The sequence below is a fragment of the Tachysurus fulvidraco genome, chromosome 5, assembly GCF_022655615.1.
Source record: "Tachysurus fulvidraco isolate hzauxx_2018 chromosome 5, HZAU_PFXX_2.0, whole genome shotgun sequence".
Classification (NCBI taxonomy): Eukaryota; Metazoa; Chordata; class Actinopteri; order Siluriformes; family Bagridae; genus Tachysurus; species Tachysurus fulvidraco.
The window spans coordinates 18,418,895-18,442,809 of record NC_062522.1 but is presented as its reverse complement, the minus strand read 5'-3'; the positions used below and the strand labels follow the sequence as shown (position 1 = coordinate 18,442,809).

The 23,915-nt window shown below is 37.7% G+C and overlaps 1 protein-coding gene across 4 annotated transcripts in view; it reads right to left on the bottom strand.

Moving 5' to 3' along the window:
- The window catches only part of rap1gapb (RAP1 GTPase activating protein b), a 56,314-nt gene extending 32,710 nt beyond the window's left edge, over positions 1-23,604 (bottom strand). For 2 of the 4 annotated variants that reach the window (XM_027146694.2, XM_027146695.2), the window contains exon 1: positions 23,316-23,604. Coding sequence is in view for 2 of the 4 variants with exons in the window: in XM_027146691.2 (XP_027002492.1) it covers positions 3,414-3,457 (44 nt within the window). In the remaining 2 variants the exon portion in view is untranslated. Of the gene's footprint in view, positions 1-3,413; positions 3,625-23,315 lie in introns of those variants that run through there. The other 2 variants (XM_027146691.2, XM_027146690.2) reach the window with 2 other exon arrangements.
- Positions 23,605-23,915: the final 311 nt, after the last annotated feature.

Below are 23,915 nucleotides of genomic sequence, written 5' to 3'. Positions count from 1 at the left end.
ACTGCTATATTCTGTTGTGATATCCATCTTCTTCAGCCTTTTTTAAATGGCTTTAGAGTAAACTTGTGATTCCACTACTTATAAACCTGATATACACACAACATTCTCACACATATTTACAGATTCAATAACACCTAGGAGCAATTAAAAGTAGTCAGTATACCTATTGCCATGTTTAGGGTACATGGAAGAAAACACCTCCCAGGAACACAGAGAAAACTTCACCCAAACAGTACTTTAGTTCACAATCAGACTGGGAACCCACAAGCTGTGAGACAGTAACACTACCTGTGGCTGTACCACACATCTTTACTACAAAATAGTGTAAACAAAAGCCCTTGTCTATCATTAAGGTCATGTTTTTTGTCTGTAAATCTATACAATTAATATACATTGTGTGACAAAAAGTTTGTAGACACCTGACCACCACACACACACACACACACACACACACACACACACACACACACACACACACACACACACACACACACACACACACACACACACACACACACACAAATGGGTTTTCCACAAACTGTTGCCACAAAGCTGGAAACACTTAAATGTTTACAATGTCTTTGTATGCACCAGCATTAAGATTTCGCATCCCAAGATTTCCCCAAGTGTGGTCCATTAAGAAAATGTTTACCAAAGTTGAAGAACAAACCTGGAGTGGCCTGACCTCAACACCACTGATTATTTTTGGGATGAACTGAAAAACTGACTGTTCCCAGGCCTCCACAACATCACTGCCTGACCTCACTGATGCTCTTGTGATGCTCTTGATTTGCTGCATTAATCGGTTGGTGTAAACAAACTAGCATGGTCAAAATACACTAGTGATATACTGTAAGTATGACCTGTAAGTATGCAATTTTTTTATGGTTCATTACTTGAATGATAATTTGATTCTCATGATAGGAAAATAAATCACTATCAAGTCTCTGATTAATTTGTCTCATGCTGCTAATCTTGCCTTCTGTTTACATGTAGTAAATGTCAGAGCCCCAGAGGAGAGTGTCAATCAAAACACTGTGTTCACATGGATCTTGCTGACATGGGATAAAAAGAGCCACTGTTGTGTCAACAGTACAGATAAATCTGCCCACTCCTAGATGCAAAACCTTTAACCTTTAACCTAAACCTTATTTAGCATAACTAGACAGCCAAAGCAAGCTTTCAGCTGTCTTCTCAGCTCTCATGAATAGGTCTATTAAAATAAATTAACTTAATTTGTGAGTGTTAAATAATACATGCATAAAGGTATGACACTAATATGACACTTGTTTGTGTGAGAAAATTTTACAACCTCGGTTCTGAGAGTGTGGCTGTACAGAAAGATCAAACCCTCACATATACTAACTTACTGCAAATGTCAGCATGCTGTAACATTAAACCAGCCAAACTGTGAGGAAAGACTAAGCAGGTAGGTTATATGTGTATCTACAGCATAGTCAGTCTACTCAAAAACAATCACTCTATCACACCTACACTGAGCCATGTACAGAATGTGTTTAGCATGAATATCACATAATCTCATATCACTTAACCCTTGTATGGTGTTCGTATTTTTGTTACTCAGCTCAGCCAGTGTTCGTGGGTCTCATGGTCTGCATTTTTGGGCCTTTAATTCAACACAATCAAACATTTTCTGTTAAAATACTCTACAGATGTTTACTTCATCCCAATTACAAGCAAAATAAACAGCATATATGGTTAATATTTGCTCTTTACATTTATTACATCACATTTTTTAAATTAAAGTGCTACTCATTTTTTGTTGTTTTTTAATAAAATCAAATTTAATCAAGTTATGAGTGAAAAAAAATCAACAAATTTACAAGGAAGCAAAGTTTTACAAAACTATTGATGTTTATGAATATGGGTCCCATAGACCCGAACAACATACAAGGGTTAATCTTAGAGGAATGTGGTAGCCTAGTGGTTAAGGTGTTGGAACAACATTCAGAAGGTTGTGAGTTTTAATCGCAGGTCCACCAAGCTGCCACAGAGCCCCTGAGCAAAACCTTTAACTCTCAAATGTAAGGCGCTTTGTATAAGGGCATCTGCCAAATGCAGTAAATGTAATCTCACTGTAGGGTAAATGGTAAATGAAGAAATTAAGGCTAAAACAACTAATTTTATCTGTTTTTTATCACTGTTTCACTGTTTCATGTATAAGGAACTAATAACAGTCAAGGCTGTCAAGACACTCGCTTATAACCAACTAAATTATTTAGAAAACTTTGCAAGCCAGTACAAACAAGAATATTGACTGGCTAAGTTTTACAATTACAGCCAAATTCTGATACAGACATTTGAAATCTGTAAGCACCTAGATTTGAGAATAAGACTCATAAGACATACTGTATTATGCTCATTATAATGTGTAGGCTACACATTACTGCAGTTATATTATAGCTATTCTGATCTGGTTATTCTGAGTCAAAAAAAAAATCTGTAATTCACAAACACATTCCTGCTAGAAGTATGGCATCTACTTTCATTAATATTCGCTTACATTGTTAAAACATTTGATTAAAATATGATAACCTTACCTCTGTTATGCACAAATTTAACAATTGTACAAATTGTACAATGTAAAAATTTAACATTGTACAATTGCATTACAGTTTCTATGATAAGAAAATGTAGAGAACAAAACTTCTTATTCTTAACTTCTTCTGAGAAGGTAAACAAATGGTGCCTGTTGCAATGTAAGTTTCTCATGTAGTTGAGTTTGTGACACCCTTATTTACACAAAGTGCTGCTGACTGGTTGTGTTTGTAACCTGATGATGTCGCACATGACACCAACCTTACAGTGGGTCTGCAGTAAATATATAGGCATCACTGTACAATATATAAAAGTGTTCAAAAAATTGAAAAAAGAAAACACAGTGAAAGGTAGCAGTTATAACTAAAGTTGAAGTAAACTAGGGAGAACCTTTCCCAAGTGTGATTAACTGATATTTAGGAACGGCAGCCCTGAACACATTGTGTCTGCACACTGGCTTAAGCACAATTTTGTGTTCTACTCTCCACGTGGTAGGACAATTCTCTCTTTGTTAAGTATATATTAGTGCTTGGTTTCGAAGAACAGACACTCATTAATAACATGCCTACAGACAATAAGAGGACACAGTGTGTTGCATAACCTCGTTAACAGATTGTGCCATCGGTAATTTAGTTAGAAGTAAGAAAAGATTTTAATTTAAACAATGCTGATAAATTGTAAACATTATCTTAAAAAACACAATTATATGATATACATACACACATGCCCATACTGTTCACATGCACACACACACACACACACACACACACACACACACACACACACACACACACACACACACACACACACACACACACACACACACACACACAGACATTCAATCTCACTCTTACCCTCCATATGCCCCAAAAGTGAAGCTCCTCTTCCTATAAGACATAGTCTGCAATAGACAAGGATCTTCACACCAGCACAGCTACAATCACTTCTGTTATTCTCCCTCTCTCACTTTTTATTTGTCTTCGTATGAGTTTGCTCATGTCCTGCACCTGTGTCATTGTGCCTGTCCTTCACTGCCCTCCCTTTCTCCCTCCAGGATTTTCCTCTGCAGAGGGGTGAGGGAGAGGCATGTGCTCAGTTATACTGGTGTCTGTGATTACAAGCCGACGCATGGAGGGCAACTCATTGCCTTCCAGTCAGGGAGAAGTGGATTTCCTGGGTCATAGCACCTCTCACAGTGTTCTGAGCCATGGGGAAAATGGAGCATTGCTTCCAACTAATGTAAATTCAAATTTGTGGCACCACACCTGAGAAGTATGTTGAACGTGAAAACAGAGACTGGAAGAGTCTCAAAGAAAGAACATGTAGATAATTGTAAATGTGTCATTGTTTTAGAATTGTACATTCTTTTTTAAACGGTGAAGCAAAATTCCATTTAACTGCAATACTCTAATTTCACTGAGTGTTTGAAGAAATCCAATGTATTTGCATTATGTCATTAAGGTATGGACTCCACAACACCTCTGCGTGCTGTGGTCTCTGACACTAAAACATCAGAGGCAGAAATTTTAAACCCTGAAAATTGCGAGGTGGCCTCCATGCATTAGACCAGCACATCCCACAGATCAGATTGAGATCTGGAAAACCTTTTTATAAATATTCATATTACAGTCTGGCAGGGTGCATGCTAAAAGTAGCCACTGCCATTAGGGAATAATGTTGCTATGCTGGTGTGTAGTTGGTCAACAACAATGTTTAGGTAGGTGCTATGTGTCAAAGTAACATCCACAGTAACATAACATCGTTTCCCTGCAGTTTCCCAGCATTGCCCAGATCCTTTACAGGTGCCATTGTAATGCGATAATCAATGTTATGCACTTATTGATTTAATGTTATGGTTGATTGATAGAAACATCAAGCAGCCTCGACTTTGCAATACTGGGCACTTTCCAGATAAAACACATGTCACCAATGATGGATCACCATAATGTGACAAGAGCTTTAGTAGCATGCAAATGAGTATTTACATGAACAACATTTCTCAGAAACTGTGTCAATGTCTACTGTCTAGTTGCTGTGTCCTCACTGTGCACTGATATCAACATGTCCTTGTCCTCTATTAACAGAAATGTTGACTCCATCAGAGCTGAATCTCGCTCACTTGGGTCATCATAAATCAGATCACTGTGACCTCTGTGTGCCGAAGGGAATCACATGCTTGATCTGTTTTCTTCTTCTAAAGTCTAAAAACCACCCGCAGTGCCCGCATCCCTCATGTACCAGTCTGATAGCTCACAATGTACATATCAACATATCCCATAAACAAAGCAACACAGCAACAAAGCCCTGCTGGACTAGTGTATAAAGGTGGATTATAGATAACAGTTGTAGCCTAAAGGTTATTCAGAAAGAAAGCGAGCACAAAAAAACACAAAATGTTCCCTGCTACAAACTGCACGACTAGATACGTAGTCACATAAATTCAACATATCAGTAATAGAGGTGGAGAGATTTTCTTCCAGAGCTGATTAGAGATGATAATTGGTATTGTTCTACAGTTGACTTAAAATAAGGGAGCTGATGAAGATGAAAGGGAAGACCTACAACCAATTCTAAAAGAAAACTCAATATGGGCCTAATAAGCAGCAATTAGCCAGCTACAGTAGCTGATGGATATCGGTGAGTGCAGATTCTTCAAGATCTATTTATGCTAAAAGGTGAAAAAATACATAAAGCATTTGGCCATATTCTGTCTAAAATATTAGTTTATCCAAATTAATTCTTTCCTTATAGGAATGTGGAACAAAAGCAATATTGCACTATTGCATTATTTTGAAGTAAACTAGTAAGACATTAAGACATTCCTAAACCTATTCACTAACGATCAGAGTTAAATTATAACCACAGTACTGGGGTACTGACTTTCTAGGACACACAAAGTCAGTTTCATAACACATAAATTAACAAAGTGCAGGTTATTCGACCTTTCATTCGCAGGGACAGACACTGTCTAGACGGTGAAGTACTGTAATCTCATTTTAAATGGCAGAACAGCAGTGGGTGCATTTCATCATACAACTTCAGTCCTCCACTGCTTCCTTAATGATGATCCTAATTTTCAAATCAAATATCTTGTTTCACATTATGTTACAGGGGAAAAAAGCTTTTATATTTTTTAATTGTTATTTAGCATGTAATATAATTAATAACTTTTTTAATTAGTTTTTCTGTTCGAATTTGGACAGCTTATGTCATTATCTATAAAAAGATTTCAATCGTGTACCTAGTTGAATGCACCCGATGTTTTGTTCCCTTGTGATTTGCTCTAAAGTGTGTTTTATAAAAGTAGGTACTATATTCTGTATATATGTTGAAGACTGTAGATAGCAATGGGCAAGATAACACTAAGTTTAAAATTGCCTACTTAAATAGTCAAAAGACATTTTGTATATTTTGATGTACTTTGTAAAGTAAAGCAATTTATGGAAGTTTCCTGAACATTATGTCTGTATTCCCTTCTCTGACCAGTTTCTGCCCACACTACAGTAAAAAACCTCCCACTACTGAAAGAGTCTACTTTACATCTATTATTTATATCACATAATAAAATACATCATCTAATTTGATATTTTGCTGGTGGAAATGTCTGTAGTAACCTATGATGCAAAAAGAGCTGCCAAAAAACAACCACACTCCAATTGTGCAGTAATTTCTTTTTGGCTTCAGTCTCGGTTAATTTTACCCATTATAAACTGCTCAATTATTGTTTAAAAATAATTGTTCTAAATATCATTGACTTTTTGTTACTTCAGCCTTTTAGACACTTTTTAATTTTAAAGCCAAATGTGGCAGTGTACCAACACACACTAGAGTATAACAATGTTCACTAGTAACGAGTATATACAAATAAATCTCAGCCATGATTCAGTTTGTATTCAAACAATTCTTCCACACCAGATAGATCCAGATGAGAAATGTGATTTTTGGACATGAGACTGGAAAGATGAAAAACATAACAAGTAAAAGATGAAAAACATTCAAAAAATGTTAAGGAGCACTGTCTACACGCAGACACTGCACACTGCCCTCTACTGGAGATAATACAATGTATGACTGGTGGGTCAGTGACCTTCAGCACCCTGGACAGTGAAAGAAGGGAAGACAAGGTCAAATACAAGGTAGCTGAGGTTGAGGAACCAGGATTCATAGACCATTACAACAGTGCTGCCATTTCAATCTCTGGGTGTTTTTCTGGTGTTTTTTTAGGGTGTATATTGCTAAGGGTGTATATTGCTAAAGTTCATATAAAAAAATAAAAAAATATAAATAAAAAATAAATAAAAAATCTGGTTTAATCCATGCCCTAGTTAGACAAATTCCAGGAGTACTTGCAATGCCCTAAAGATGAAGAAGCTGCTAGTTAATGAATTTCATATGTGTTGAAAGTGCCATGAAGAGGTGCTGAGATTTGTGGGGGTTTTTTTGTATCGGTTCTTTTTTATCTCTGCTGTCCACAAATGCAGCTCTATTACTACTCTACTGTGGCTGTTCAAAGCCTTTTGGACTGTTTCATGCTCGACTGTTCAAGCTGACCAAATTCTCCTCCTGCTGTGTGTGAGTGTGGGCCCACGCATATGTGTTTCGAAAGCCTGACCAATCTCTACTCCTACTGTGTTTGACCTCAAAATGATAGAGATCTCAGTTGGTAGTCCACAGCTACTAGACATCAGAGAAGAGTGTGTGTGTGTGTGTGTGTGTGTGTGTGTGTGTGTGTGTGTGTGTGTGTGTGTGTGTGTGTGTGTGTGTGTGTGTGTGTGTGTGTGTGTGTATGTCATTTTCTAAAGGAACACAAACACTTTTCAAATAAAAAAACAACCAAAACACTCACTTACTGTAGAACTATTAGGAACGCCTTTTATATCTATGCATTCATGCAATTATCTAATCAGCCAATTGTGTGGCATGCAGATATAAGGCACAGGTAAACCAAAACTGTTGAAAAGGGGAAATCATATCCTGGCAGCCTGATTTGAGAGCACAGAGTGGATCTACCCAGTATTAGTATCTTAACAGTGTACTGTATACATCCAAAAATCTTTCAAGCCAGGAAACTGTTATTTGTCTCTGTCATTAATATGGTAGCCTGGTCATGCAGTGACACCATATGAAATAGATAAATATAATGTTCATCCACAGATCAAATTGATATGCTCTTTTATTGGGCCTACGCTGTCTTGAGGGGTTTTGGACATAGAAATGTGGTACAGATGGCTGGACATCTGTCTGTATTTGGCTGTTCAGCATTCTCGCATTCAAGTAGCAATAGAGCAATAAAAAAATTGTTTTTAACAAACAAGCTGAAAACATCTTTATTGGTTGAATTGGATATGTTTCACTCATAAAGCACTATCTTGGCAGAAGAGATACATATGCAGTCTGTGATACATTGATTTATGTATGTAGATGATGCCAATGATGCCTCAGGTTTTTGAGAGTCATTACAGCCACAGAAAAATCCACAAGTGGAACACAATTAGAAAAAATGTGTTAAAAAGTTTTATATGAAACAAAGCAGCTGTACCACGGCCTTTGTGTCACTTACCAGTGTGGAGTGCTGCTTTAGTATTTACTATATGAATGCAAAAAGCCTTTGTGTTCTACTTTGTCACAGCTGAATGCTTGTTGCGTCACTCGTTAAAATACGAACAAGAGCATCATAAAAAAGACTGGTTGTCATAGGAACAAAGAAATATAAAAATTAAAGAAAAAGAAATAAAAGATAGCAGAGAAAGCGAGTGGCATCTAAATTGACAAACACAGAGCATAAAACATTTGAAGCATCTGAAATAATTATGGCTGTGAGTACAGTGGTGCTTATCAATCTGCTACTCTGGCAGACTGTGTGCATATGTGTGTATTGTTTGTCATCTGTTTGTCAGAAATCAATAGAGGTGGCAGTGTGTGGTGTGTGTGTGTATATATATATATATATATATATATATATATATATATATATATATATATATATATATATATATATATATATATATATGACTGGTAGGAAAGGGGGAACAAGTGTAAAAAAGTTTGTGATATAAATGATAGCCTTAAAGGAAACAATGAAATCACTCACTGACTAAGCAAATAACTGACAAAGAAAAGCATGTTAGTACTTGCTGCAGGAAGTGACAACATTACGTAAAGCGTTTACAAATCAGAACAGAAAAGCACTCGCTCTACCATCTACTTTAAAGTTTTCAATGATGCCACAGCCATCTGTGACCAGGAGCAAAAGAGAACTGTACTTTCAGGGAGGAAGAAGCTGCATACTCTCCCTTTATCAATCACAGTTACAATAACTAATCATGGGAGTCTGTCAGCTTGCATGATGCATGCAGTGAATGCATCTCATGAAGTGAATGGAAACTGTGAGTAGAATAGTGTTAAATTTCCACAAAATCACCTCGGTCTTATAAAAATTTTGTTTTATATGAAAAATCTAAAGAGAGAAAAGAATTCCTTTCAATACTGAGAATCCAATTTCCTGTCTTTGTTGACATGCAGGTTAGTCGTTCTTTCCTAGTCTGGAGCTCGGATGTCAAGGATGAATAATGCCTCAGGTTAACAAAGGTGGACCAAAGGCAGCAGTGTGAGTCCCTGTATGCCATTTTTCACCATTCCCTTATAGTTATAAATATAACCAAATGGTGTAATCGCTTTCTGTCCTTGAATAGTAAGATCAAAACTGTCTGGAATCATTCTTCTGAGCCTGATTAAATTTAGATGGATTCAAATGAAAGCTGTAAAAATGGATGCAATACTGTCTTTGCTACGGTAGAAGTCTCTGCGTACACATGGAGAATACTAATGTGCCAAAACTGATATCTCCTGAATTGGTAAAGACAACTTAGAGAGTCATAGCAGAAGATTATCATAAGGCAGCAAAGAGAAACAAATGAAATGCTGAACTTTATGATGCAAAACAGTGGTGTCATATAAAAAATGCTGTGTGGCGGAGGCACCATTTGTCAAAATGTCACACAGAATTTTTTTTATATGACGCCATTGTTTTGTCAAAGACCCAAACAATACAACTCATAACTTACAAATCAAGCAAATCAAAGTATTAAATTCGTGATCTTAACTATAAAACTATATATGATATAATATTTAACAATATTAAAGTCATAATCTTATTTTGTTTTGTAAATGATGAAGGAACATGTACAGCACGTCCACAGGCTGAAATGAAACCCATTTTTATACACACTCAAGGGACACCTACTAAATTCCTAGACTGGCATCTAATGTAAAAAAGAGCAGGGACAAACAGCAGTTTCAGGAAATGAGAAAATATAACTATAGCTTCTGTATATTTCTGCTACAATGATGATCTTGCTGCACAATAATATAAACTTATATGCAAAAGTGCCTTAAAGATTTTATTAATGTTCGTAACATGTTTCTTTCAAGCAACACATGCCTCATCCTCTCCCTCAGAGGAAGCCTTCACCCGAGTTTTGATCACTTCCGGGTGTCCAGATCACTTCCTGAATTTATGAACATTAAAACTGTTAAACTTCATTGTCCATTAATTTGTTACAGTGTTCAAAATGACTGTTAAATAAAAACAAACATATATTTATATTTTTAATTTTATTATTAAGCATGGCACCAGAGGAATTCACTCTCCTAGGATCTAACTAGCTTAACTAATTTCTTATTAATGCAAATTGGCTATTGGCAAAACTGTTACACGGGCAAGAGTAGTTAATTTTTTAATAAAAAATGTAAATGAAAATTATGTTTTAGCATGCTAGGACAGCAGCAATTTCTAACACGAGTCTCAAGCTTAAGGTAGCACATTCAAAATTTAAGTCAAATTAGAGACTCAGCAACTTCAAATATGCAAAATTATTTGCAGAATACTGTAAAGTAGACTGTTAAGTAGGTACTGCACTACTGTGAGACTCAAGGGAATAAGGGGAAGATTATTGTACAATATATAACCACAGTACAAATGGGAATGGGTCCATATGTTATACATCACCAACTATCTATAGACTGAAAATCCAATAGCCTGAAAACTGAACATCTATAACTCTAAGACTTTCTTGTCTCTAATACACACTCGACAGAGTGTTAGAGACAAAAAAAAAATGATACATTGCTTGTGATCAAATCTTAATGATAAAACTTATGTGTATTAAATGCAGTGCACTGGGCTAAGAGAAAACAGCTCAGAGAGGTCAACAGAGAATGGCCAGACTGGTTCTAGATAAGAGAAAGGCTTAGATAACCACTCTGTACAATTGTTATGAGCATAAAGGCATCTCAGAATGCAACCCTTTAAAATATAAGGTGAAGACCATATCAAATATTCAATCAACCAAGAACAGAAAGCCGCAACTGCAGTGAAGACTCACAAAAACTGGACAGTCAAAGACTGGTCAAAACAGCCTGCGATGATAAATCTGTTTCTGCTGGTAGGGTCAGAATTTAGTGCAAACAGCTTGTCAACAGTCCAGGTTGCTTAGGGTCATGTAAAGGTGTTGGGATTGTTTTCCTGGCACACTTTGGGCCTGTTAATACCAATCAATCAACCTATTTAAGTATTGTTGCTGACCATATACATCTCTTCATGGACAGAACTGTCCATCTATTAATCGCTACTTCCAGCATTATAATCCAACACGTCAAAAAGAAAACATGATCTCAAACTGCTTTCAGGAACATAACCATTCACTGGATCTAAATCCAAAAGAATACCCTTTAGATATGGTAGGATGCAGGATGTAATGTGCACCTTAAAAATCTCTAGGAATTGTAAGATGCAATCATGTCAACATGACAGCAATCCATGCCAAAGGGAGGCCCTACTAAGTAATTTTCCTAATATATAACACTACAGGGGACAGGCAGGGCTTCAAAACACCCACACAATTGTCAGAAAAAGCGGGTGTCTTAACAGATAAAGTACAGCCCCAAGTACAGGGATAACATAAATGCAGGAGGAGAGAGCAAGGCATACGGCAAGGGAGGAGGGTGGAGCAAGGCACACGGCGAGGCAGGAGGGAAGAGCAAGGCACACGGTGGCGTAGCCAGAGCGGGCTGAGCGATGTCCACAGTCGAGTAAAAGGGCAAGCCACGTCCACAGTCGAGCAGAAGGGCCGAGCCATGTCCGGAAAGGGACGGAGGGAGGGAGGGGGAAAAACCTCCACATAAGGCTGGTACCATGTCACCTCCCCCACAGGAGCACAAAAAAGTCCTGAAAAATGCCCCGTGGGCAAGAAGTGAGATGGGATCCTCCATCGAAAAACAGGAAGTAAAGTGGAGTCCCCCACAGAAACATGTGCGGAGCGATGTCACAGGGCACCAAGAAAAACAAACAAACGAAAAGTGCAGGCTGGTGACAAGACACACAAGAATGTTCACCTACTGTCCAGGCAGGACACTTTTGTCTTGTTACTTGTTGTGTGTTTTCCTGTAACTAGCCACCTGTGTCCCCACAAGGTCAAAAAAATATACAATATGCACTCACACATAGACACACAAGAAGTGGTAAAGGCCTCTCTTTGACTGACCCAATGGGATTAATTAAAATCATGCCAGGGCTTGAGTGAGGCACAGAGCAGCTCTCTTGTTTTAAAAGGAGGGAATAATATCTCCTGGTATTCTAGTTGTATGCTATACAAAAATGCCCTCATGAATGTCAATTATGCAGTAAAGTAAAATGAGACATAAATATTCTATGAAATACTACATATAAAATAATGCAATGATTTAAATTCGTTATTGACAGTGTCATATATTTTTCATTGCATTTGCACACTCTTTGCATTTTCTTATCCAGTTTCAGAAGGATTTCCTTGAAGTTCTTAAAAAGCCAGAGCATTGCTTTCAAAATACTCAAAGTGTCTCTTAAGTCATTAGATGAATGTTAATTCATCTAATGACTTAAGAGACACTTTGAGTATTTGAGACAAATTAAACAATATAAAACAACCCAGTTACAAGTGAAGAATCTAAGAGCTGGTATCTAGGAGTGACAATGGAGAATCAAACGCTGTGCCTGAGACAGGAGGTCTCTTCTGACATGAATATACCAAGAAGTATCCTTAAGAGAACCTTTAAGATAATCCTTAAGAGAAGAGCCTGGTTAGCAACACTAGCCTTCCTCTCCTGCCTAGTGGCACTAGGCTGAAGCCAACGGCTAGAAGAAGGCCCAGGTTTCTGACTGCCGTTTTGCCTCATGAAACCTATCATCAACAAGATGCCCTGGAGACGCCCTTGCTTACAGAAGGAAAAACTTTATTTTTTACAACCTCCAGCAGCTCCACAAACGCAACTGATTGCTACTCTTTAGGAGGCAATTCAGTGGCAGCCCGATCATAATCATCCACATCCAGCTCCTCAGAACATGAAGCAGACAAAAACAAAAATCTCATTCTGGTTGGGAGAAATCAGGCAGCAAGTGTCAGTGTCAGAGAGAACAAGAGAAAAGGATTTAGGATTAGGAAATGCATGCAAGCGACTCCCAATGCAAACCCAGTACATGGTGCTCACGCAGACAAACAACGCAAATATATTATGCCATCTACTCAAATAAAGCGCAGACATGAATGCACATATACAATAACTTGTTGTAACTTTCAGAAATTAAGTCATCTCAGTCAGACATATCAAAAGAAAATGAAAACTAAGGTAGACTCAAATGATGTCTTTTACATGCATTGCATAAATAGAACAACAAATCTCAAATGAAATATTTACCAATGACTTGATGAAGAACACAAACAGGATATGCTCCATCTCTTTTAAATGCACTTAACTAGTAAACTAGCACAAGACACATTATTACATTCTGTTAGCTACCATGTATCAGCATAAGTAAATCTGTTTCCACACTCAAAAAACAAAAAAAAAACAAAAACATGAAACTGGGTAGCACACTAGAGCATTGTTTACCAGTTAGCTAGCTAATGAACCCTTTGTCCACCCCTGATGTATGTATGTATGTATGTATGTATGTATGTATGTATGTATGTATGTATGTATGTATGTATGTATGTATGTATGTATGTATGTATGTATGTATGTATGTATGTATGTATGTATGTATGTAGTAAGGTAGAAGTTCCTGAATCTTGCAAAATTCAAAGCTTTATTTTTGCAGTTCTGCATTTTGTGGTAATGTAGAGATAAGGAACATGACATGCAGTAGTCGATTGAGTGATGGAGATTGAAGACAAAAGGGCAAAATGATTCACAAACATGAATCATGACCCCTCAGGCAAGTGTGCAAGACTGTATGGTCTCTGTGTTTATGTGTTCTGCCCCTGTAGTTCACCTTGGCATACAGACAGAGAGAGAGAGAGAGAGAGAGAGAGAGAGAGAGAGAGAGAGAGAGAGACAGACAGAGACAGAGAGAGAGAGAGAGAGAGAGAGAGAGAGAGAGACAAAGAGAGAGAGAGAGAGAGACAGACAGAGACAGAGAGAGAGAGAGAGAGAGAGAGAGAGAGAGAGAGAGAGAGAGAGAGAGAGAGTCAAGTCAAGAATAAACACTCTTGTCTGATTTATGTAACAGTCACATTTAGATCTTCATCATACTTCAAGAGACACAAAATTAGAACATTTGGCCTGTAGCCTTCCTTCCTAAAAGAAGATAAAAAGCACTGCTAATAAAAAATGCTCTATGAATGAATTGAGTCTTGAGCTCAAAATAAACACTGAGTGAAACTATTACCTAAAACTGATATTAGAGAAGAAAGGTGTTCATCTATCAACAGTGCAAGCCAACTGTTTATCTACTGGGTGCAACTATCCATTGGGCGCAACCAAAAACACATGTCTGAGGCCTAACAAAGATGGTCTGAGGCGTTTACAAGAGAGTCGCTGCGGTTTGATACGGTTGCAATGCAAAAATAATTCAACTCGACTTTAGAAAGTGAGTCATACGTGTTATGTAATATGGGCAATTGAGATGCAAGCTGCTAAATTTCAACTGAGCCAAAAAGACTCAAGTTGGAGTACTAGAAGATCAATCAATCAATCAATCACTCAATCAAAAGAGTCATAGATTACTAATAAATTCTACAAATATTTTATTTTGCACCAAAGCTCTATGTTTTCTGTGCTCATATACATTTTAGAATTTCTTGCTAAAGATTTGCTTACAGTTTTTGTTTGAACATTTATGAACAATTAAATATATTTTAGCCTTTACTCTGGCCACATGACACATAGCAGGAGTTCTTTTTGTATATTCTTATACACTGTGGCAAAACAAATCAAACTGAATAGTAAATGAACCAAAGATGGTTTGGACAATTCCCTGCCAGGGGCAGATAAGGGGCCATTTGTTTATATCTTGTTCCATGTGCTTTTTTCCTTTGTGCCATGCCCCATCCTTATCCCGTTCCTGCCTCTGCACACCTGTTCCTTATGGTTCTCTGATTACCTTCCCTAATAATACTATGTCATCTTGTGTCTGTTTTTGAGTCAATGCATGTTTTTGAGGACACTGAGTCCTTGAGTTTGTCTCCTGGTTTAGTCTCCTTTTTTTTGGCTACTGGTTTCATGTTTCTGTTTTGTTTTGGTAATCATTGGTAGTCATTGTTTTCCACCAGCATTTTTATGTGTTTGTATTTCTGTTATTTTTATTGAATCTGTTTGAATCTGAATTTGGTACGCTATCCCTGCATTTGGATCTGAATTTTGGTACTTGTTTTGTGACACAAATGTATTTATTCCTTAATAAAATTGTATTCAAAATATAAAAAATGGTCTTCGATACCTGACCCACCATACATGTCGAAACAAGGATTTCAGTAAATCCAACTCAGTTACTGAGGTCACTATCAACAAATACCCAGAGCTTTGATGCTGAAAGATGGGACATATGCATTATGAATTAGATCCACAGGGGTGAATGATTTGGCCGCCCTGGCACACAAGCTGATTTCAAGTCATATTTGTTCATCATCGTTGCTTACTTGTCCACATTTGCATGGGTGATGAGTAGATTCACCAGGTTGCAGTTCAAGCATGTTTTCTCCTTTCTAAACACTGCAATTTCATCACTGATCTTTTACATACTACCATGCACAACAAACAGCCTTTTCAGTTACTTATTGGCTATTACATGGCAGCTTCTAACTTTTGCAGTCATATAAGTGCAACTGTATATTTATACACCTCATGGCCAAAAGAAAGAGTTCCTCTCAATGACTAAATGAGTTCAGGTGTTTCAGCCACACCACCTCAGTCAACCTATTATTATTGTGTTGCCAGGAGCAACAAGAGCTCATCCCTGAAATTTTAGACCAAGCAAACTTACAAAATGAGACAACCGAGTGCTGAATCCATCTGGGTTTAGCAGCTGCCAGGAGAATGTGACCTTCCGTTATACTTATTGCCTACAGTAATACAGTGGCCCCTCATTTCTAGTGAGGGTTAATGTTAATGCTATTGCATATAAAGATATTTTAAACTTTTGTTTTCAAATTGTATGCTTACAACTTTGTGCCAAAAGATTCAGGAAAGGATGTTTACTGCTCCAGCATGTGCCACTATGTTCAAATTAAAGTACATAAAGACATGGTTTGCTGCTGAACTCGTCCTAAATGAACACTTCTGGGGTGAACTGGAATGCTGATTGTGGTTCGGAGCTTCAGAGACAGACCTATATAGCACGTGAATGAACTGGCACAAATTCCCACAGACACACTAAAATCCATCTCCCTTTTATGTAGGCTCCTTCCAAAAAAGCTCTGAAAGACGCTGTGGATATTTTTTGTCTGACTCTGACAGATCTGTAGCATGCTCAGGAATTCTGTAATAGATAAATATTAAATTAGGTTTGGGACGAAAATCAGCTCATATGCTACAGGCAGCTAATCCTGCATAATTTGCATAAATTTGTTTTGGATTTGGACCAATAGACAATAAAATAACCACACACTCCTCTTTCTGCCTCTTATGCACACCCACACACTGACCATAACTGCAAATAAGGTTTTTTACAGGAAAAAGGGTTGACAGTTTGTTCAAATTGACCATCTCAGTGAAGACACCGTGCCCATGGAGAATGCACCGAAGTGCACATAGTGTAATTTTGCTCAACCTCATCTTGCCCTCTCTTATGTGCCCTTCATTTATATGTGCATTTCAAAGAAGCCAAAACGATTCCCTTTGGACATGTTTAGTCGACAAGGGAATAGGAATATCATTTTATCAAAAGCTCTCCACTAGGCAACACTTCCACTCCATAAACACAGATTGTACTTAAGGTTAATGGCTCAAAATACCTTGCTCCTGTGATAATGATAAATACATGGCCAACAGCAGGGAATAAAACACAAAGCTGTGGGAGAAGTGTGGGGGATCAAATGAATGGTACAAATATGAAGCAATATGAAGATCGGTTATTTTCTCTTAATTTCCATTTTCACTGCGTTGGTTTCAGGCAATGTTCAGGGAATGTGGTACTACCTCTGTGAGAACAAGGAAACATTGAAGGGAAAAAAGGAAAAGCAAGTCGGAAGAAGAGGCGAGAGAAAATAAAGAGCATTTTAATCTCTAGTGGAAAATCTGTCTATCGGTGACTGCTGCATTTAAGCTTGGGGAGAAACGGAGAGAGAGAAAGTATAAAGATCAAAGAAACAAGACAGAAAGAATAAAGTTGTGAAAGATTGTGTGCGAAAGATAGACAGGCCGATAGAGAGGGTCATGGCTCTCTTCTGTATGACAGCTGAAATTTATCCTGCCATCACTGCAGCTTCCCGTATGTGCCGTGATTTAAACCATTACGTTGATAAACCATTATTGTGTTAGAGAACTGATCCCTCACATCACAGCAACTCTACTGTTTTATACAAACACTGTATACAAAGAGAAATTCCAGATTGCACACTGCACCACCAACAACACAACCTGTACGTACATAAATGTCAAGTCACATGACTGCAGCATGTGGATTAAATGTGTGTTGTAGTCAACAAAACGACAACAAATACATGTATGTGGCATAATCGTTGCTGTTATTTATGCTGGTTGTAGCGCAGGATTTTGTTTGGTAAAGTATTGACTCAAGAAAAAAAAAATAAGGCAAGTGCATAAAATGATTAAAAAATTAAATATGGATCCACTTTCATAACGTTTGTTTCTTAAAGGGTCTATCACAGCACACATCATATCAACTGATAATGTGAACACAAAACAAAAAGAAGGAACATGTCTCCAGTGAGCACAGAAGCTTTAAATCTGGACTAAAGTTGGTTTAGATGAAATCTGGCCTCCTTTTGTATCATGCTGCAAGGATTAGAATTTGGCAGAAGTGACATAGAGCCGTGCGATTTGGTGGCAGCAGGTTGTTAACTTGGAAAATGTGTTCCGTACAAAGATTAGATCCCCTAATACTCTCTGCTGAATGCCTGGATGGTACAGCACATGTCATCATCATGAGTGGCCAAGCTTATTTATTCATTGCTACGGGTAACCCATACTTAGATGGATGCTACAGACATGATAGCGCACCCACAATATCAGTGTGTTTAGGAAAAGCACAGAGAAAAATCCTCCTGAGTGAAGCTCCAAGGATGTTGAGAAGATGTCAGTGTTGAGATGATCTCCAAAATGAAGAAGAGTGTCCAAAATGTTTCTATCACAAATGCTGTTAATTAAAAAAATAATAATTATGTATGAAGTCGTGTGCTTTTTATCTTCTTATGCAATGGCATAGTCCATTAATGTCAACTAAACCCAAGCATCTGCACAACTGTAAATCTATGACATTTACTATATAATAATTTTCATATTGTACAAAATTACTGCTTGACGCATCCGGCATAATGTACAATCCACATCCATTTGAATTCATTTTAAAGGTCAGAGGAACATAGTTTGAAGTGCCTTAGAAACCTATAAACACATACTGATTGCTCCGGTTTCAGCTACAGTTTTGTGAAATTACTGAAAAATACATAAAATACATACAAGGCAAATACTTTTTTCACATACACATACAGTACACAGAGCTTTGAGAGACATTAAAATAAAATATTTGAATGCACATATTAGGCCTTATTTATCAACAAATAATTGATATTAACAAAGTGTGTATGCTGTGCTAGTGGGGGTCAGAAGGTCTTGTCAATCGTAATGGTGGGAAACAACAGACAGGTTGTAAGGATGAAGTACCGCCCACATAAACACAACAAAGTGTGTGATGAGGAAACACCTGCCAGCCTGCCCTCTGGTGGTCTTGCAGGAAGCCATTCAAGCTCCTGTCACAGTAGCTCACCACAACATGAAGAATGAGTTCATCCATTACGGCTGATGTGAAAGAAAGGATCCTGACTACAAAGCAAAAACTCTACTACTAGAAAATCAATTCCAACACAATCTATTTCCTCTGCTTTTCTAATCGTGATAGATAGAACATCATATCTGCAGAGAACAGAGGATATCTAAATTGGCCTGTCTTAAGTAATTCTATTGTACTAATGTAGAAACAGGCAATGGGGAGATTGATGCTCTATAGAATGCCACAGGATTTGTTAAAGGGGTGATATCAGGTTGACACAAGATGATTTATTTTTGATTTGTTGCTTGAAGAGCAGTTCTAAAGCAGACCCTTTTGTTCACTCCCCCTCCCACTACAGAGAGCTATAGTCTGCAATTCATTTGGCCTTGATTGCCTTTGCTGTATAAAAAAAAAAAACACCCTATCAACAATGATCACACTCTGAAGTGTGGCCTTGTCTCCACTACTATGGCTTCTACTTGCTATTAAGCATAAATCCTCGTATGTAAAGCTACACAGGAGAGAACTGTCCAAACAGTGTAGCTAGATACACGTGAATAAGATTTGCTCATCTGTATGTGTCTATAGTTAGACGACTGCGACAATTTAAAGCGATTATCTACTTGATAAGGCTCATCTCATGCAATAAATTAACATAAACACTGCACCCTAGCGATTTTTGTAGTCTAAAATCATGGCAAAGAACAGTTTGTGCACAGTATTATAAATGACTTTATGTCACAGTCTCATCAGTATTAAAATCTGGATTTCCTTAAAAATGTGGGTTTTGCTTTTACTCCTTGTTCTTAGCCAGCAACCAGAAATAAAGTTTACATGAACAGTGTGTTGCAAGATCTTTGTGATTTGAAAGGAAAACTCCATCCTGAAACACCATATAAATAAATATTTTATACTGAAATATTTGCAAAAAAAAAAAAATCTGTCTTGTGCTCTGACATCACAGGTGGACACTAGCTGGTCAATGCTTGTGCTGTTGCAATATGCTTGCCAAAAAAACGCCAACAATCTCTAATATAATTCTGAGTGCATACTACATAACATTCAAAGTCTCAGAATCACTGACCATTTCACACTACACTGCTTGTACTGTTTGCATTCAGTTGTTGTAAAAGTGTGTAAACTACACCACTTTTCACCTGAAGAGACCTTGCCCAAAGCAAGTCCCAAAATCCCCCAAATCTCCAAATCCTGCTTTCTGCCAGAGCTGTCTTTTATGTGACTATCAACACTTTGTAAGGAAACAAAAATACAAGTGGAAAATAATAGAAATGTTGATTGGGGAGCCAAAACGTTTCTTGCAGAAGCAATGTTATTGTGCTGATATTTTGTCCCCACACTCCTACATAACGAGATGTTTAACAGAACAGGAATCAGAGATGAATTTGAATTCCTCTCGGGCTCTGATCACTTTTTCTTAGCATTGTACTTGCATCTAGTGGCAGTGGGGTTCACAGTCCATAAGTGATTGTTGACAAAAAGGAATCATGCTTGGAGAGCATCATTTTCGGTGTTGTGTGCATTGCTGTACATAGCACACAACACTACTAGTCACCACCGGAGCATGCAACGAGTAGTTGGTTCATTCACTGGGTGCCAAAATAGGCCAGCTATACTGTGTAAAATGTGACAATGCTTAAGACATAACAGACGGGTTTCTCTGTTAGAATCCACAAAGGAAAAGCTTCTTCATCTCACTCACCATTTTTGAGAAAGGAAATCTTGCAGATCTTGTTTAATGATAAAAATGAATATAGAGATTATTCGGGGTGATTTTTCTTTTAGCACCTCCTACATTTAATTTCTTTATTGTTTTGTTTCAGCAGAAAAAGTTTAGCTAGTGTCTATGTCTTCTAATGGTCCACTCTATTGTCCATTAACTCATCCAAGCTCTATTATTTTGTGGTTCTCCACACACACCCCAGCAATTACACTCAACCAACAGCCATGACTAGTTGCTAAACTGAGTGGTTGACAGTGTTTTCCTCTGCAGAAGCACTCAACTGACAATTCCACTGGCAAGGTCACAGAGAGAGCAATCACTAATACCTCTAATAGCTCTTGCCCTCAGCATCATCTACCCAAATCTTTTCATAGCTCTTCATACAATAATAGCAGCACTGACCACAAGAAATATGAACCAGAGTCAGAAATAGAGAAAGATATGAGTGTGAGACGGAGTGGGAGAAGGAGAGAGGCAGTAAAAATGCAGAGAAAATTCAAGAGAAAATTGGAAATGTACCAAGTTATTCGCTTACGTGGCCTAATGTATCAGCTTTCCTGACTTCCTTCTTTAATAAAGCAGTCTTGTGTAAACACAATCTGGCTTACTCTCTCTAAGTGCAGTAAAATATTCAGACATCTCTGTCTACAGGCACCTTACGCAAGCAATTAATCCGAGACCCGAGCCCTGTTAGTGCAGTTTCTGTCAAGATGTACACGGAGAATATGATGGCTTCAACTGGAGGTTCTTCAACAGATGCTGTGCAGGTACTGACAAAGGAAGATAAGAGGTAAACAACAGCTGTATTTGTGTGCATTAGTGGAAGATATAGCAGGAGAAAACATATACAACTTGCATGATATCAGGTGGAAGCATTTTGTTCTGATTGCAGTCATAATCTTAATGCACACTGTCAAAAGATTAGACAACAAATCGTATCTATTACATACTCTAACAAAACAAATCCAACCTTACATGGTGTCCAAGACTTATTTTGCAATGGAATTCTTTTTTCCATTGCAAAATTTCTTTTCTTAACATGTTGTGCTATTTTCTATGTGCTATTAGCTTTTATCCCTAGTTTCCTGCATTACCCACAATACCGTTCCACTATGCTGACAGTAAGGGCAGAAGGATTTATGCTGTATTTGTAAAGGTCATAACTCATAAGTCCCCCTACGTCCAGCTAGTATTTGTTTAAGATCAGACAGACCTATCCTTCCATTTTCAGTATGGTTTACCCTACACAGGGTTGCCGGGACCCTGTGCACAGAGAAAGAGACACCTTTAACTGATGAATTGAAATAAATAGACAATTTAGAGATGCAATCAGACTATAACATTAGTTTTTCACTGAGGAGGAACTCAGAGTGCCTGAAAGAAACCCAAGAGCCAGCAAACTGAGAGCACAAAGGATGGAGGTGGAAATCAAACCCCCAACCCTGGAGATGCTAGGCAAACATCCTAACCATTAAGCCTGCCTCCTCACTAGCTTGTGTCTAACAAAAGATGAACAATGGAGGCATCCATAGATTTTTCCCACCTTGTACTTCAAATGCATGGTAAAAAATAAAGTCATTCCAGGCTCCAAGTTCTCACTTCTGAATTACTTCTTGCTTCATCTCTAAAATTTTGATGCAGCGGTGCTTTAATTCTTTACCCTACACAGTTCACTCATTTAGTCATTTGTAGTCATCAAACACATCAGCTTCAAAACCTTTCACTTTCACACAAAAAACTTTCACACAAGTACAGCCATCGCCACTATCACACCGATCATGTTATTTACTAACTATCCTATTAATATGACACCGAATGTAACTGGAAAACGGTAAGCAAAAAAAAAAAAACTCTTCCTCTTTTTTAGGCACTAACAGTAAATTGTGCATTTTAGATCTTCTGTTTGATATTATTTATGTTTCTGTCCTATGAAAAATCATATATTCTGCAATCTCTTTGCAATGCTCCATGTGTGAGACCAGTGTATCTGCTAACTTCTCACAGGAAGTATGAAAAAACAGCATTGACCAATAAAATCGACCATATTGAACATTTCAATATAAACATATTTCATGTGTGTGGTATTCCTAGACAAATGAAACACAAGTGTATGGTATTCCTAGACACATGAAACACAAGTGTATGGTATTCCTAGACACATGAAACACACGTGTGTGGTTTATAAGCCTGAAAGTAGTACTGAAAATCATGTGGAAAAAATTCATAAATCCAGAAGCACATGAATGAAAGTATGTCAAACTACCATTGTCTTTTTAATACATAATTTAAATATATAATAATATTTTTAATAAACCCCATATCCAGAACATGTTTAATGGTTGCTCAATGGCTAATATTATTGGGAATTAGACACAGTTAAAAGCTCTTGTGAAAAACCTTGCATAAGCTAAAATTGGAATAAAAATCTAAAATAAAATATACAGTTCCTGAAACCACTTCCAGACAATCCTGCTATAGATCTCCAGACAAGTTAATGATGGTAATAAAGGAGCTGTAACTATAACCACAGGACCACACTCTCTCAGATAAAATACACCATTATCTATAGTACTGTAAATCCTTTAAAGCTTTAAATGAAATTACAGAAGGAATGTGCAGCTTTTTGTAAAGGTACATTACAGAATATCCACATTATAGAGGTGAATAGTGAACAGTGGAAAGGTAGAGTTTAGTGTTTTGTTTGGATTTCTAGAGTGATGAAGGTGTAGGAAAAGAAAAGTACTTTCTTACCTCAGTTTGTGAAAAGCATCTGTGCTTTCGGTGGGATGGAGAGAGACAGAGAGAGAGAGAGACAGAGAGACAGAGAGAGAGAGAGAGAGAGAGAGAGAGAGAGAGAGAGAGAGAGAGAGAGAGAGAGAGAGAGAGAGAGTCGGACAGGTGCCAGACCGGTTTTCCTCACGTATAATACCCGTTTTATTGATAATAATGTCCAAAAAGTCGAAAACCGACCAGCTACAATCGAGTAATTTGTCCTAACCGTCGTGCACGAGCGTGACTGTCCTCACTGGCTGGGCTTGTTGTACAGATTGTAGCTCAGCCTCCTCTCTCTGCTCCAATAGGCGCAGTTCTGTCACGCGCTTCCCGCGCACAGCGGCAGTTACGCTCCCTCGCGCACCACAAGCTGCTGGTCATTAAACTGTCAGAGCATCACAACCTGAAGCAACACACATTTTACACATATACCAAGTAATACTATAGCTATTACAATCGGATGTAGGACAAATAATTGAGGGTGTGACCAGCAACCCAGTGTGTTTATCTGGATATCCATGTTTCTGCTTAAACATTTGTGTCCCATTCAGGGTATGAAGGATACACTGATAATGATGA